Source organism: Ictidomys tridecemlineatus, chromosome X, assembly GCF_052094955.1.
Source record: "Ictidomys tridecemlineatus isolate mIctTri1 chromosome X, mIctTri1.hap1, whole genome shotgun sequence".
NCBI classification, from domain to species: Eukaryota; Metazoa; Chordata; class Mammalia; order Rodentia; family Sciuridae; genus Ictidomys; species Ictidomys tridecemlineatus.
The window spans coordinates 57,876,591-57,890,552 of record NC_135493.1 but is presented as its reverse complement, the minus strand read 5'-3'; the positions used below and the strand labels follow the sequence as shown (position 1 = coordinate 57,890,552).

Genomic DNA, 13,962 nt, shown 5'->3' with positions numbered 1-13,962 from the left:
TAATTTTGGCTCTGATCTTAATTATTTCCTGTCTTCTACTGGTTTTGTAATTAGTTTGCTAATTTTCTTCTAAGGCCTTGAAGTGGAGCATAAACTTATTTATTTGGGATATAGTTTTTTAATTTGGCACTCAATGCTATAGATTTTCCTCTTGGAACTGTTTTATACTGTCCCAGAGATTTTGGTATCTCTGCTTTCATTTGTTTCTAAGAATTTCTTGATTTCTTCTCTCATTTCTTCTATGATCCATTCCTCATTTTAAAGAGTATTATTCAATCTCTATTGTGTTTATGTGGTTTTTATTATTTTTCTTGCTGTTGATTTCTAGTTTCATTCCATTATGATCTCATAGGACAATATTAGTTTTTGTATTGTTCTAAGACTTGTATTGTGACCAAGAATAAGACCTATTTTGGAAAATGTTCCATGAGCTGCCAAGAAGAAAGTAAATTCAGTTGTTTTAGAGTGAAATATTCTATAGATATTTATTTGGTTCATTTGATTTATAGTATTATTTATGATACTATAAATTAGAAATTTATAGTATTATAAATAATAATTTATATTATTTGGAATGTATATGATTGGAAATCACCCAGTATTTTTTTTTTTGGTACCAGGGATTGAATTCAGGGGCACTTATTTACTGAACCACATCCCCAGCCCTTTTTTGTATCTTATTTAGAGACAAGGTTTCACTGAGTTGCTTAGGGCCTCACTAAATTGCTGAGGCTGGCTTTGAACTCTCCATCCTCCTGCCTCGGCCTCCTGAGCAACTGGATTTCAGGTTTGTACCACTGTTCCTGGCACCAAATATTATTGTATTGGGGCATATCTGGGATTTAATGTCAAGAAGTGGGTTTTTAAATGTAATTTGGTGCACTGACATTGGACATATATATTTGCTGTTGCTACATCTTCTTGTTCATTGTTTCCTTTACCAGTATGTATTGGCTTTCTTTGTCCCTTCTGATTAATTTTTGCTTGACATCTGCTTGGTCAGATATGAGATTAGTTAATCCTGCTCGTTTTTGGACTTCCGTTTGCATGGAATTTTTTTCCATCCTTTTCCTTTCAGCCTGTGGTTGTTTTTGCCTATTAGATGAGTCTCTTGCAAACAGCATGTAGTTGGATCTTGTTTTTAATCCATTTAGTAATCTATGTTACTAAATCTATGTCTTTTAATTAGGGAGTTGAGACCATTTACATTCAGTATTATTTGAGTATGTGTTGTTTCCTGACATTTTGGTTTGATGGCTGTATTTAAAATCTGTCTTGATTTTCATTTAGTTGTTGTCCTTCTAATGGTCTCCATTTTGGGGGGATCTTTGAGGTTTTTTTTTTTTTGTTTCTCTATGGCAGTATATCTCTGATATTTGTAGTACTGGTGTTGTTTATCCTTGTCATGGAAAGTTTTTCAGTTTTGAAAGATAGCTTTGCTGGATATAGCAATATTCACTGGCAATTGTTTTCTTTTAGAGCTTGGAATATATCATTTCAGGTCCTCCTTGACTGTAGACTCTGAATTGATAAGTCAGAAAAGAGCCTTATTAGTTTGCCTCTAAATATGAACTGATGTTTTTCTCTTGACACTTTCAATATTCTTTCCTTATTTTCTATGTTAAGCAGTTTGATTATGGTATGTCTTGGAGAGTTTCTCTTTTGATCTTGTCTAATTGGGGTCCTATATGCTGCCCCGACCGGCAGGACACATCAACGTGGGCAGCGAACCTAGATGGGGAGGAATGAAGGGATAAGAGACACGAAGGGTGACAGCAAGACAAAAGTTCTGATCAAGCTGCAAACTTTTATTGTTCACACAGGGGTATTTATGGGCTGGGGATGGGGGGAGCTCTCTTATCGGCAGTTGCTAGAAGTCTTCACAAGGTGAGATAGCGCAGGATGTCTCAGGGAAACAGATGGCCGCAGGATGTCTCAGGGAGATGGATGGCTGCAGGGTGTCTCCCAGGCGAGATGTCTCCTAGGGGGCTGTTTCTTGTAACTGTCAGGCTATTCTTTGAAGGAGAACTCCCTTTTGGTCCCTGGCAATATGCCTCCTGTATATGGATGTATATCTCATTTCTAATATAGGGAAATTTTTGTTACCATTTCATTCAAAGTTGTTCTTTATGCCTTTAGCCTATATCTCCATGTTCTCTACTATTCCAATGACTCTTGAATTTATTCTCTGATGCTGTACCAGGGTTCCTGTATATTCTGATCATGGTCTTTTATTTTTTGTTCTTTATTGTATACTTGGTATTCAAGTTCATATACCCCATTTTTAAGACTGATGTTCTATTTTCTACACAATCTAATCTGTTGGTGATGCTTTCAAGTGAAGTTTTAATTTGATTCATTGTGTCTCTCACTTCCAAGAAATCTGATTGGTTTCTTTTCATTGTCTCTATTTCTTTATTGAAATGATCTTTCATCTCCTGTATTTGCTCTCTTAATTCATTCCTTAGAACTTCTTTTAGTTTATTGAACACTTTAATAATAAATTTTTAAATTTTTTTTAGTTGTAGTTGGACACAATTCTTTTTAAATTTTATTTATTTATTTTCATGTGGTGCTGAGGATTGAACCCAGGGCCTCACACATGCTAGACAAGCACTCTACCACTGAGCCACAACCCCAGCCCCTTAATAAACAGTTTCCATAGTCTTTATCTAGAATTTCATCCACTTTTGTATATGTGGGATCCTTTGTTGGAGATTGTAAATTTTGTGTGGAGAATATTTGTTTGCCTGTTTCATATGTTTTCAGAGGTCCTGGACTTGTGCATCAATTGAAATGGATTACTCTTTCTCTTTCATACATATGTTTATATGTAGTTATATTTTTTGTTCTGAGATTTCTCCCTGTTTTTGATGTATGAATATGTATCCAGGAATGAGACCTGAGGTCCCACTCTGGTTGTTCCTCCTTGGGGCTTGTTTTAGGGGTTTTTTCTTTCCTGTTCTGTGTTGAAATATTGTTGGGGCTCAGGTGGGGCTAGATCATGTGGGGTGAGATTTGCTGTTACTTGACTGAGTTTTGAGTATTGCTCAGCAGCAGGATCTCTACTTAACAAAACTGAAATGTCTCAATCCCTTCCCAGCCCCTCTTAGAGGAAGAGGGGAGCCAGGAATAGCACTAATGTTAGCAACAGATGTACATCCTTAAGATAAATATCTGGTGTCTGTTTTGATATCTATAACACTAACTGCTACCTGCATAGAAATGGTAGGGTCAGCATTTAATATGAGCTCCAATATTAAAAAAAAAGAAAACTAAACTAGATCGAGCATTATACACCAGGTGTCTACTACAACATCCACTTAATCACAACATAAATGGGGTAGGAATTACAAAAACTGTATTATTTTATCAGAGATTACAATTACAGTTTATTAAATGAAGAGAAAATAGGGTAGGAAGGCAAGATAAAGTTTGAGATATTTAAAATACTAACAGGGAAGAGGCAGGAGATAGGTAGCAGATGATGGCTATAAAGAAGGAGTAAAAAATAACTAAAAGTAATTTTAAAAATGAAAGCAAGGGCTGGGTGTAGTGGCATATGCCTGTAATCCCAGCAGTTCGGCAAGCTGAAGCAGGTGGGTTGTGAGTTCAAAGCCAGCCTCAGCAATTTAACAAGGCCCTAAATAACTCACCAAGACCCTGTCTCTAAATAAAACATAAAAAGTACTGGGGATGTGGCTCAGTGGTTAAGGGTCCCTGGGTTCAATCCTCAGTTTAAAAAAAAAAAAATGAAAGCCAGGAAGAGGCAACAGGAAAATTTGGTTACTAGTGGGGGAAGAGAGTAAAGAAGCAGTAATAGTAGGCCTAATAATAGGGACAAATGTAAGATCAACTCAAACCCACATATAATTTTATCCCACTTAATTCAGACCAAAGCTAAATAATAAATGGGTGATAAAGAAAACAATTAAAGTAAATTCATATGAATAAATATATATGGAGCTGGGGATGTGGCTCAAGCGGTAGCGCGCTCGCCTGGCATGCGTGCGGCCTGGGTTCGATCCTCAGCACCACATACCAACAAAGATGTTGTGTCCACCTAGAACTAAAAAATAAATATTAAAATTCTCTCTCTCTCTCTCTCTCTCTCTGTCTCTCTCTCTCTTTAAAAAAAAGAATAAATATATATGTATATGTGTATTAAAAATTAAATTAAAAATTTAAAAATTAAAAAGGGGGCATGTGGAAAAATATGATAAATCGTAATGAGAAATAAAGGGCTTATTTCCAGAGGTGCTCAAAATTGTTGGCAAGGATAGATTTTCTTTCTTTGTATTATGGGCTCTTGTCGGGGTTTTTAGCTCCCCGCCCCCCGCCCGTTCCCTCCTGACCTGTGGGAGAGATTGGGGGAGCATACCAAGAAAAGTAAAGGTCGACTGGCCACCCACAGCCCTCCCTCCCTGGAGGACAATCAGACGCACCAGGGAGAACTGTCAAAGCAGGATCTTGTTTAATGAGAAAACACACACAGCTCATATAATGTACAGGAGCCAGTCAGGATAAAGGTCAGCAGGGTGGGGAGAGTTCACATGTACACCCATCCTACAGGCAGTAATGTCCGTGAGGGCAGAGGGGTTCTGAGCCTATCCTAGAGGTATTCTTTTTTTTCATCACAACCTATGGCAATGTCTTCTGGCTAATCGCCAGGTGCTCTCTTAGCCAATGTGGCCCCAGGACTGGGAAGCGGGTAGCAGCCAGCAAGTTAAGTTTCCTCTTTTCTAATACAACATGTCCTACGACGTTACATTATGCCCTACATCTCCCTCGTTTTATTAGCAGGTGTTTGCCTTACTTGAGAGTGTGCCTGTCTTAGGTCGTCCGCCTCTGGGGATCTTACCCATAGTTGACTACCACTCTGGCTCTTCTGGCAGTTCACCTGCAGGGTCGGCAGACCCAATGGGAAGCTTTAAGGAAGGGAGATGTCTATCACCTATGAAGGAAACCTTTCTGCTCTGGGCTTACACCTGCATGTCCTGGTAGGGGCCATGACCAACCTCATAGGGTTCCCAGTCAGTATCTTGTAAGACAGCGTGTTGCTGCCAGACCACTATCAGTTGAACAGCTCTGGCTCGATAAGGGAGCCACCCACCCGTTAGCCCAGTCCTTAGAAATCTAGATTGCAGTTCATTCCAACAGGTTTTAAGGTCTTCTTGTAGTCTCTTGATCTTGTCTTGGATGATACCGGAGTGATTGGCATAGAAATAGCACTCCTCCTGTAGGAACTCTGTTGATGGGTATTTGAGATTGATCCACACCCACAGTTGCTGGGAATATGCCAATCTCTACAGGACATTTGGATCACAGATGCCTTCTGCAAATTCTATTTTAGGAGTAAAGTCTAAACCTCCACAGGTTTCACATTCACTGCTGTGGATGTGAATTACCCAGTATCAGTCCTGGAGTGCAGACATTCCTATCTGGCTGTGATTGGTGTCTTCCCAGTAGCTGTTATCAGTTGTCAACAATAAAGGGAGTTCTGTCTTCTTGGTAGCTTAAGCCTAGATTTTCTAAGCACAATTCTTTCGCACTTGTTTCAGTTACACTGACCTAGACACCCTCTGTGGCCCATATAGGTGACTGCTTGCAAATTTTTTGTGAGTTCCCAATCTCTTGCTTCTGCTTGCTGCCACACAGTGCTTATAAATAATTCTTGCACAGGTGACACTGGTTCCTTCCAAACTGTCTGCCCATGGCTGAGCATTTTTCACTCAACAGCTTCCCCCACTGACCCTGGGTCCATTAAGATCATCCTCCCTCTCTATTACACAGGTTACCCTACAAGCTATTTTTTTCACTGAACTTTGCTCTCTCTGTGTACTCCCTCCCGCCAGCAGCCAGGGATGCAGCCATAGTCATCAACCTAGCTGTTGCTTCTCTAAAGTATATTTCTTATTATGTTTGAAGTTTCTGACTTTCTGTGTCTCCATGATTTCTTTTACTGTCCAGTATTGAATTTCAGTGAGTTCCCTTAGTTACCCACCTCAAGGAGCAATCTTCCACTTTTTAAGTCTGGTGCTAAGGAACTGCTAGGAAGTACATACTTCCTCTAATCCACCATCTTCTCTCCCTGGATTTTTTTAGTTAACATAATGTTTTCAAGATTCAACTATGTTGTGGTATGTACCAGTACCTTATTCCATGTAAGACTTAATAATTGTCCATATTTCTATTATTCCATTGTACAGATACGTTACATTTTATTTATTGCATGCATTCACTGATGAACATTTGAGTTGTTTCTACTTTTGGAGTATTATGAATAATGCTACCATGAACATTTACATACGAGAGAATATATTTAAAAGGATTGATAGGACTTGAGTCAGTTACTGGTGAAGGAGAAGGAAGTGTTAAGGATACATGTCAGATTTCTAACTTGAATGATTAGTATTCAAAGCCACAAGAAAGTGTGCAGAGTGAAAAGAGAAGAGAGAAAAGTGAGATAAATGAAGGTAAAGTAGTTGTATAGAAAATGTATGCCAACTCCAGCCCTATATGGTTGCAGGTAACAATTTTAAAGAAACCAGTGTTTGTTTTATGACAATAGGCTTAGCTCAGAGCTCTTAAGATAGAGGAACTGCTCCCTTCCTCCATCCCTACAAGGCCAGAGGTATTCTAATGTTCTATATATTCCCTTTTTCTCAGCAAATTACGTATACGAGTACTATTTGTAGTCAACCAGGCGAACAATTAATACAAAGATTACTGCATGTAAGTAGTTAGTAGTGGGGAGTGCTATTTTCAATGTAGAAATGTGGCTATAAAGTTTATTTACTCAGAGACCTTTATGTTAGCTTATATATTCAACATAGATTTATTGACAAGAGGGGTAGGGATTTAAAGAAATGAGAGCTTGCTTTTGTCTATGGAGATTAGGGAAGACTTTATGGAGAAGATAGTATTTACCTGGGACCTTAAAATTTAGGTAGAGTTTTAATAAGGGCATAAAGAAAGCAGGACATTCTATGACTGGGTAGCATGTACAGTGGCTCAAAGTTGGTGATACCAGGCTAAAAAGTTTAGATTTGGGGTGGAGGTCATAAAGAGCCAACAGATTTTGTTTTGGTTTGTTTTACCTGGAGAGTAACTCAGAAAGATTTATCTTCTAGCAGCATGTAGGAAAAATTAGAATGGGGAGGTGCAAGTGATAGAAGGAACCAGAACTTAAGAATTCATTAGATATTATGTTAGATTTCCATTACTGAAAAAACACCCAAGATAACAAACTTATTAAGATAAAGGTTTATTTTGGGGCTGGGGATGTGGCTCAAGCGGTAGCGCGCTCGCCTGGCATGCGTGCGGCCCGGGTTCGATCCTCAGCACCACGTACCAACAAAGATGTTGTGTCCGCCGAGAACTAAAAAATAAATATTAAAAATTCTCTCTCTCTCTCTCTCTCCTCTCTCACTCTCTCTTTAAAAAAAAACAAAAAAAAAAAACCAAAAAAAACCAAAAAAACAAACAAACAAAAAAAGGTTTATTTTGGCTTACAGTTCTGGAGGTTCCAGTCCATGGCCATTGAGACCCTTTGCTTTTGGGTCTATAGTGAAGCAGCACATCACAGTGAGGAGCATATGGTGAAACAGAGCCACTCACCTCATAGCATGGAAGCAAAAAAAAAAGAGGAGTGGAGAGACCAGGGTCCCACAATTCCTTTTTAGTCCATGCCCCAAATGACCTAAAATCTCCCACAAAGCTCCACTGCTTAAAGGTTCTGCTATCTCTCAGTAGTGCCACAAACTGGGACCAAACCTTTAACACTTGGGCCTGTGGGGCACATTCCATATCTAAATGTTAGCAGACTTATAGGGCAAAGGGAAAAATAGTCTAAGAGTCTAAAGACTGTATAATTGGAAAATGGTGTACTGTTAATTGAAATTAAGACAACAGGACGAGGATTTGGAGGGCATGAGGGATGGAAAAGATAATGAGTGTTCTTGAAAGTGCTTTTGAAAATGGGAGATCTGAGAGGCCCATACACAGAAATAATCATTGAATGTGTGGGATTAGATAAGTTGGTTGAGTTCATTGTTCAGCAAGAAGTCTGGACTTAAGGGAAAAAACTACCTTTAGTGGGAAGTAGGAAAAAGAGCCCACAAAGGAGAAAGAACTGGAGCAATGACTAGCTGTGGTCATGGTCCTTTAGAGTCACTCAGCATCTGAGTGAGAATAATATATAAATTACTGAAAACAGCAAATAGAGTGGTTTTTAGGTATTGTGCAGCACAGCTTGTTTTATATGGCTCTTTTCCTTTCACTTCACAGAGTAAAAATCTATGCTGATATGGAATGACCTAAATTGGATAATGTAAAAAATGTCCTTTGTCCCCAAAACAGTATACATCTATAAATATAATTGGTCATAGTACAGTTCAAGTTAAAAAAAAAAACATTACATTCTACACCCACAAAAGGTTCATGACTTTTGATTTAGAAAGCATAAGTAGAACATCATCAGGTTGCTGATTAGTCAGGATGGTCAGGACCCTGATTGGGTTTCTTAGTTTCTTAAAGCATGTCAAGAAGCAGCAGATAAGACTTAGTATAAGATTAATCATGTTCATTGGGTCAAGAGACTTTTCAAACTGCCTTATCTTCTGACACCTAGAATATGGCTACAATGAACCCCCATCTCATTTCTCCTTGAACTATGGCCTCTGTATATCCTTCACAGAAACGTAGATTCCTAACAGCAAGCATATTCAATTTTTAAAAGCATATTCAATTTAAAGCTTTTGAAGTTTGGCATAATAAAGGGCAACATCATGACTAAAATATTGGTCATGCATTTTGTTTTTTTACTGTGGAACTGTTCTTTGGAACATTGTAAGATAACCTTATAAATACCAACTGACAGTTGTTATTTATGGTTTATATAAGTAAATATTTGATGAAGTAGTAGAACCTAAGATTTAAGATGATTTTTTTTTCTGTTTTTATGCTTCTCCTTATAGCTCATTTCCCTACAGGAGCAATTGAAGTATTTTCTGAAGAAGTGAGAAGAGTCTTCAACCTGGCCATAAACATTGGTTTTTCCATCAAGACCAGTTACTGTGTGAAATTGTGCATGTTTCTCTCCCTTTGGTTGCCTTATGTTTAATCAATTATATTTGTTTCTCTGAACATTTTGATGGTTATAAAATGTTTTAATATAATAGTCATGTAGAAAGGGATAATATTCTCTTTGTGAATTTGTGAATTACATATATTTCTCCTGACCTATGGTGCCATCAGATGATTCAGCCATGTTTGTCAGAGAGTTTTTTAGCCTAGAAGACCATACATCTGGTTAGCATGTTTTAGCTTTTCCAAACTCTTCTATTTTAAGCGCTTATTTCCTAAATGTAGAAATTTCCATTTCTATTAAGGGCTAGCTCCTGCAACAGTGAATTTAAGAGTCTACCTCTCAGCTGTTAGTAATAAGTTCTGTCCTCTTTGTTCAAATGATAAGTCTGCTCTCTTTCTCAGGGATGATTTCTTGCTGCTACATATCTTTGTTCTATTGTGTATTTAGGACTGTGGTTGGTTGTTATTAATTAAGTAAGAGCAAAGATGAAAAAATTTTAAGCACTTATCCTTATTATGAGATTCCTCATCCTAACCTTTATCAGAAAAGGTTAGGAAAAACCAGATGCCTGTAATGCCTATGAAGACTTCTTTAACAATCCAGGGTTGCTTTGGGGTGGGTTTTTAAAGGCTGTATTATTAATAGTTTTCTGGTCTGTGTTCTTTAAACAATAAATAAATTCTTTCTTTTAAAATGATTACTGTAAATTTATTATGTGTGTGTGGTTCTGGGGATCAAACCCAAGGCCTTTCACATGCTAGGCAAATGTTCTTTTAGCTTTGAGCTAAATCCCAGCCCCTAGTTTCTTTCAATTTATTAAATTGCCTTCACAATGAGCACTCATATCCAAAAGGAAACAAGAAGACAAGCAATAAACTATGTGTCTTTGTGCATTTTCAGTTCTTTATAACAAAAATACACCAGCTTGGGTAATTTATAAGCAATGTTTATTGTTCACAGTTCTGGAGGCTGGGAAATCCAACATCAAGGTGCCAGTGGATTCAGTATCTGGTGATGTATCTCTGGCTGCATCCTTACATGGAAGAAGGAGCAAACAAGCTCCTTCAGGTCTCATTTACAAGAGTACTAATCCCATTCATGAAGGTGATGACCTAATGAACTAATCACCTCCATAAAGCACTACTTATTAAGAGTACCACATTGCAGATGATGTTTCAACATAAACTCGGGGGGAAGACACATTCAGACCATAGCACTTTATGATTAAGAAATGACAGAAGATACTGTCTATACTGAAGCATCCTTCCAAAGAGTTCTTAGGAAAACTCCTATGACTAAGCAAATTATCTCATAATAGCCATATAACATTGGGATTTGGAGAGGAGTATAGAGAAGTGAAAATAAATGGCAACAATTTAATGTTTGGATTAAATTGTGTAGTGGAACAAAAACAGGTTGGAATCCCAATTCTCACTTGTCTTGGGCAAGTCCACACATCTTAGAGGCTCTGTTTTCTCATCTGAAAAACAAATAGTGGTAATGTTTATTACCAAGAGACATTTGAGGGTTTTCCAGAAGTAGCCCAGCTAGCCCCAGTTCTGATTCTAATTGACGAAAATCAGTGTTGCTCTAGGAAATGTACTCCCAAGTTCTGTGCACCACTTTTAGTACTCTAGGCAGAAATTAATAAGCTGTGCTCAGAGAAAAGGAGGTCTAAATATATGGAAAGAGCCTGGGAAAGTAGGATGAAGTCAGGAAGAATGCTGGGGAAAATTCGGGCAAGTAAGCTGGAGTATGGAAGATAGGCATGTTCAACTAAATTGAAGCCAAGATTAGAAGAGAAATTAGAGGACAACTTAAAAACCAAGGTGATATAAAAATTGTCAGAAATTCTGAACATAAAAGATGAAAATAAGGGGAAAGACAATGGGGAAAGGAGTGTTAGAGGCAGAAGGTGGGGGAAGAGGCACAGTGTGAAATGAAGACAAGCCTTTTCAGATAAAGGAAGGCAGAGGGCTGGGACAAAAACATAAATAGTACCTTGAAAGAAAGGCTGAGGTTGGTGAGGTTTAGCACATATACCATAGATAACTTCCAGGAGTGAGAAAAGTAGAAGAGCCCTTGTGCAGCCTCTGTCTGATTCTGTAGTCTAAGAGCAGCCAGAGTTTTGCTGAGAGGCAGGGTGTTAGGGTAGAAAACAGAAAGCGGCAAGGGTGTAATAGTAAAAGCAAATGTGACTCCATTTTGTTTTATGACTTCATCCTGTAAAACAACCAAGCCAAGTAGAAGAGTCATGACTGGGGCAAGATGTTCTTATCTTTTTCTATAGAAACCTTTAAGAACACGGAACTATCTAATGGGGCATTGTTGTTTCTGTAACTAGGGTAACAGGGCTCTGTTTCTGTAACTGGGGTGTTTAGGCTAACTGATTGGTTAGGCTTCCCTCCGCTTGACTGAACTGTCCCACTTCTGTAACCTGGCTTGCTTGCATTGGCTAGACCCCCTGAACATCCCTTTTGCAGTTTTCAGGCTTATAAGGAGTACCCTTGCAATTGTTCGGGGCTGATCAGGGTAACAGCTTTATGTTCTGGTCAGTCACCACTGGTGTGCTTCAATAAACGCTTGATTCGATTATACGTGAGAGGTCTGGAAGTCAATTTATGAAACCCTGGGACAAAGCTTTAACTATAACAAGGGCACGTTAGTGTGTCTTCAGTGTCCTTCCATCTCTTCTGCTGCCACTTCTCAATGTAACCCAGGGGAACTGCTTCACTAGTGCCCTCATCACAAGGTTTTTGCTGTTCTGACTCTTCACCTGCCCACACACTTGCACATAAACACTCTGACACCCCACGTTTTCCTTTGCTGTAGCTCAGTGATTCTGACTTTTGCCATGTTGCAGATCTGCAATGGTATCCACTACCTATGTATATCTTTTGAGTACCTGACATATGGCTAGCCTGAATTAAGATGTGCCATAAGTATAAAATATACATACTGCCAGGTACAGTGGCACATGCCTATAATCTTAGCAACTTGGGGGGGCTGAGGCAGGAGGATCACCAGCTTCAGCAACTTAGTGAGTTCCTATCTCAAAATAAAAAACAAAAAGGACTGGGTATATAAAACCCCTGGTTTCAATAGCCAGTTCCAACACACACACACACACACACACACACACACACACACACACAGGATTTTTGTAGGGGAACTGCTTGGTGTGGGCCCTGAAACCCTTGCCCTATCCATGTAGGCCACATAGGCCACATAAACAAGGCTGAACTGCAAGATGATTCAGGTCTTGGTAAATGCCCTGTGATCCTGCCAGAATATGTGAAAATAAGTAGTCTTGTGAGGAGTGGCTACAAGACTGGTTGGCATTCACTTCCCTATCTTGAGAAAAGCTGAAATTAGGCAATTTCTCATATGCCTCCCTCATTCCTATAAATTATTGGGATTTTTTTCCAGCCTAGGTACAGCTGTAGGTCATAAAACTGTTTAGCTGCAGTGTTAACATTGGCTATTCAACACCAGGGGTCCCATCACTTATGTTGCTTGTCATCTGGCCCCTTTAAATTCAGTATCATCCTGTGCGACAAGAAATGCAGGGAGTTGATACTATTACTAATCTTGTTTTTGCTGCCTCTTTAAGTAATAAAGTATCTGGGTTTCTTATTTTGTTTTGGTTTTTCACCAACTGACTGCTTGACAATACCAAAGACTTAGTTAAAAAAATGTAAAATTTCTCAATAATTGTTTTATTTTATAATTATTACATACTTAAGATACATTGGATAAAATAAAATGCAATGTTAAAATTAATTTCAACTATTTACATTTACTTTTTAAATATGCTAGGAAACTTTTATTTTTAAAATTCTTTTATTAGTACATTATAGTTTTATACATAATAGTTGGGTTAGTTTTGACATAATCATACATGCATGAAATTTAATTTGCTCAATTTCAGTCCTCAGTATCTTCTTTTTCCCTCCCCTTGTCCCCAAGCCCCATTTCCCTTCCTCTACCCTACTGGTATTCTATTCTACTTATTTACTTATTTATGCTTCATAGATATACATAAAAGTGGAATTCATGGTGGAATATTTATACATGCTCATAGTGAAATTTTGTCAAATTAATTCTACATTTCTTCCCCTTTCCTGTCCCTCCTCTCCTCCCTTCCATCTCCTTCTTATACTCTACTGACCTTCCCTCTATCTGTATAGTATCTGACACCACTTTTTTCCCTTACTTTGCTCTAGCTTCCACTTTCGAGAGAAAATTACCCTTGATTTTCTGAGTCTGGCTTATTTCACTTCACATGATGTTAAGTAAAATTCCATCCATTTACTACAATTGCCATAATTTCATTCTTTATGGCTGAGTAGAACACCATGGTGTGTGTGTGTCTACACACACACACACACATACACACACACACACACACACACACACACACACACACACACACACACACCACATTTGTCTGTTGATAGCACCTGGACTAGTTTCATACTTACTTGGCTATTGTGAATTGTGCTGCTCCAACATTTGATGTGGCTGATTCTCTTTAGAATGCTCATTTTAGAACTTTTAGATATATATATCAAGGAGTGGGATAGCTGGGTTATATGGTGGTTCCATCCCTAGTTTTTGAGGAATCTCCATACTGCTTTCCAAAGTGGTTGCACTAATTTTTAGTCCCACCAAACAAATAAGAGTGTACCTTTTCCCTCACATCATTGCCAGTATTTATTATTATTTGTCTTCTTTTTTTTTTCCTTTGGTACCCAGGATTGAACCCAGGGACATATAATCACTGAGCCATATCCCCAGCCCTTTAATTTTTTTTTTTTATTTTGAGATAGGTTCTCACTAAGTTTCTTAGGGCTTCTCTAAGTTGCTGA

At 38.3% G+C, this 13,962-nt stretch overlaps 1 protein-coding gene and 1 long non-coding RNA gene across 2 annotated transcripts in view; one reads left to right on the top strand and one right to left on the bottom strand.

The window, feature by feature from the left end:
* The window catches only part of Taf7l (TATA-box binding protein associated factor 7 like), a 37,493-nt gene extending 27,705 nt beyond the window's left edge, over positions 1–9,788 (top strand). Inside the window, exon 13 of the mRNA XM_078033990.1 lies at positions 8,979–9,788. Within this exon, the coding sequence (XP_077890116.1) occupies positions 8,979–9,023 (45 nt within the window). The 3' untranslated portion in view covers positions 9,024–9,788. The remainder of the gene's footprint in view (positions 1–8,978) is intronic.
* A 233-nt stretch (positions 9,789–10,021) lies between these two features.
* LOC120889205 (uncharacterized) lies at positions 10,022–12,826 on the bottom strand. Its single transcript, XR_005733104.2, has 2 exons — positions 11,093–12,826; positions 10,022–10,571 (listed from the first exon to the last, which is right to left on the bottom strand). It is a non-coding gene; the product is annotated as an uncharacterized LOC120889205 (long non-coding RNA).
* Between the last annotated feature and the right edge of the window lie 1,136 nt (positions 12,827–13,962).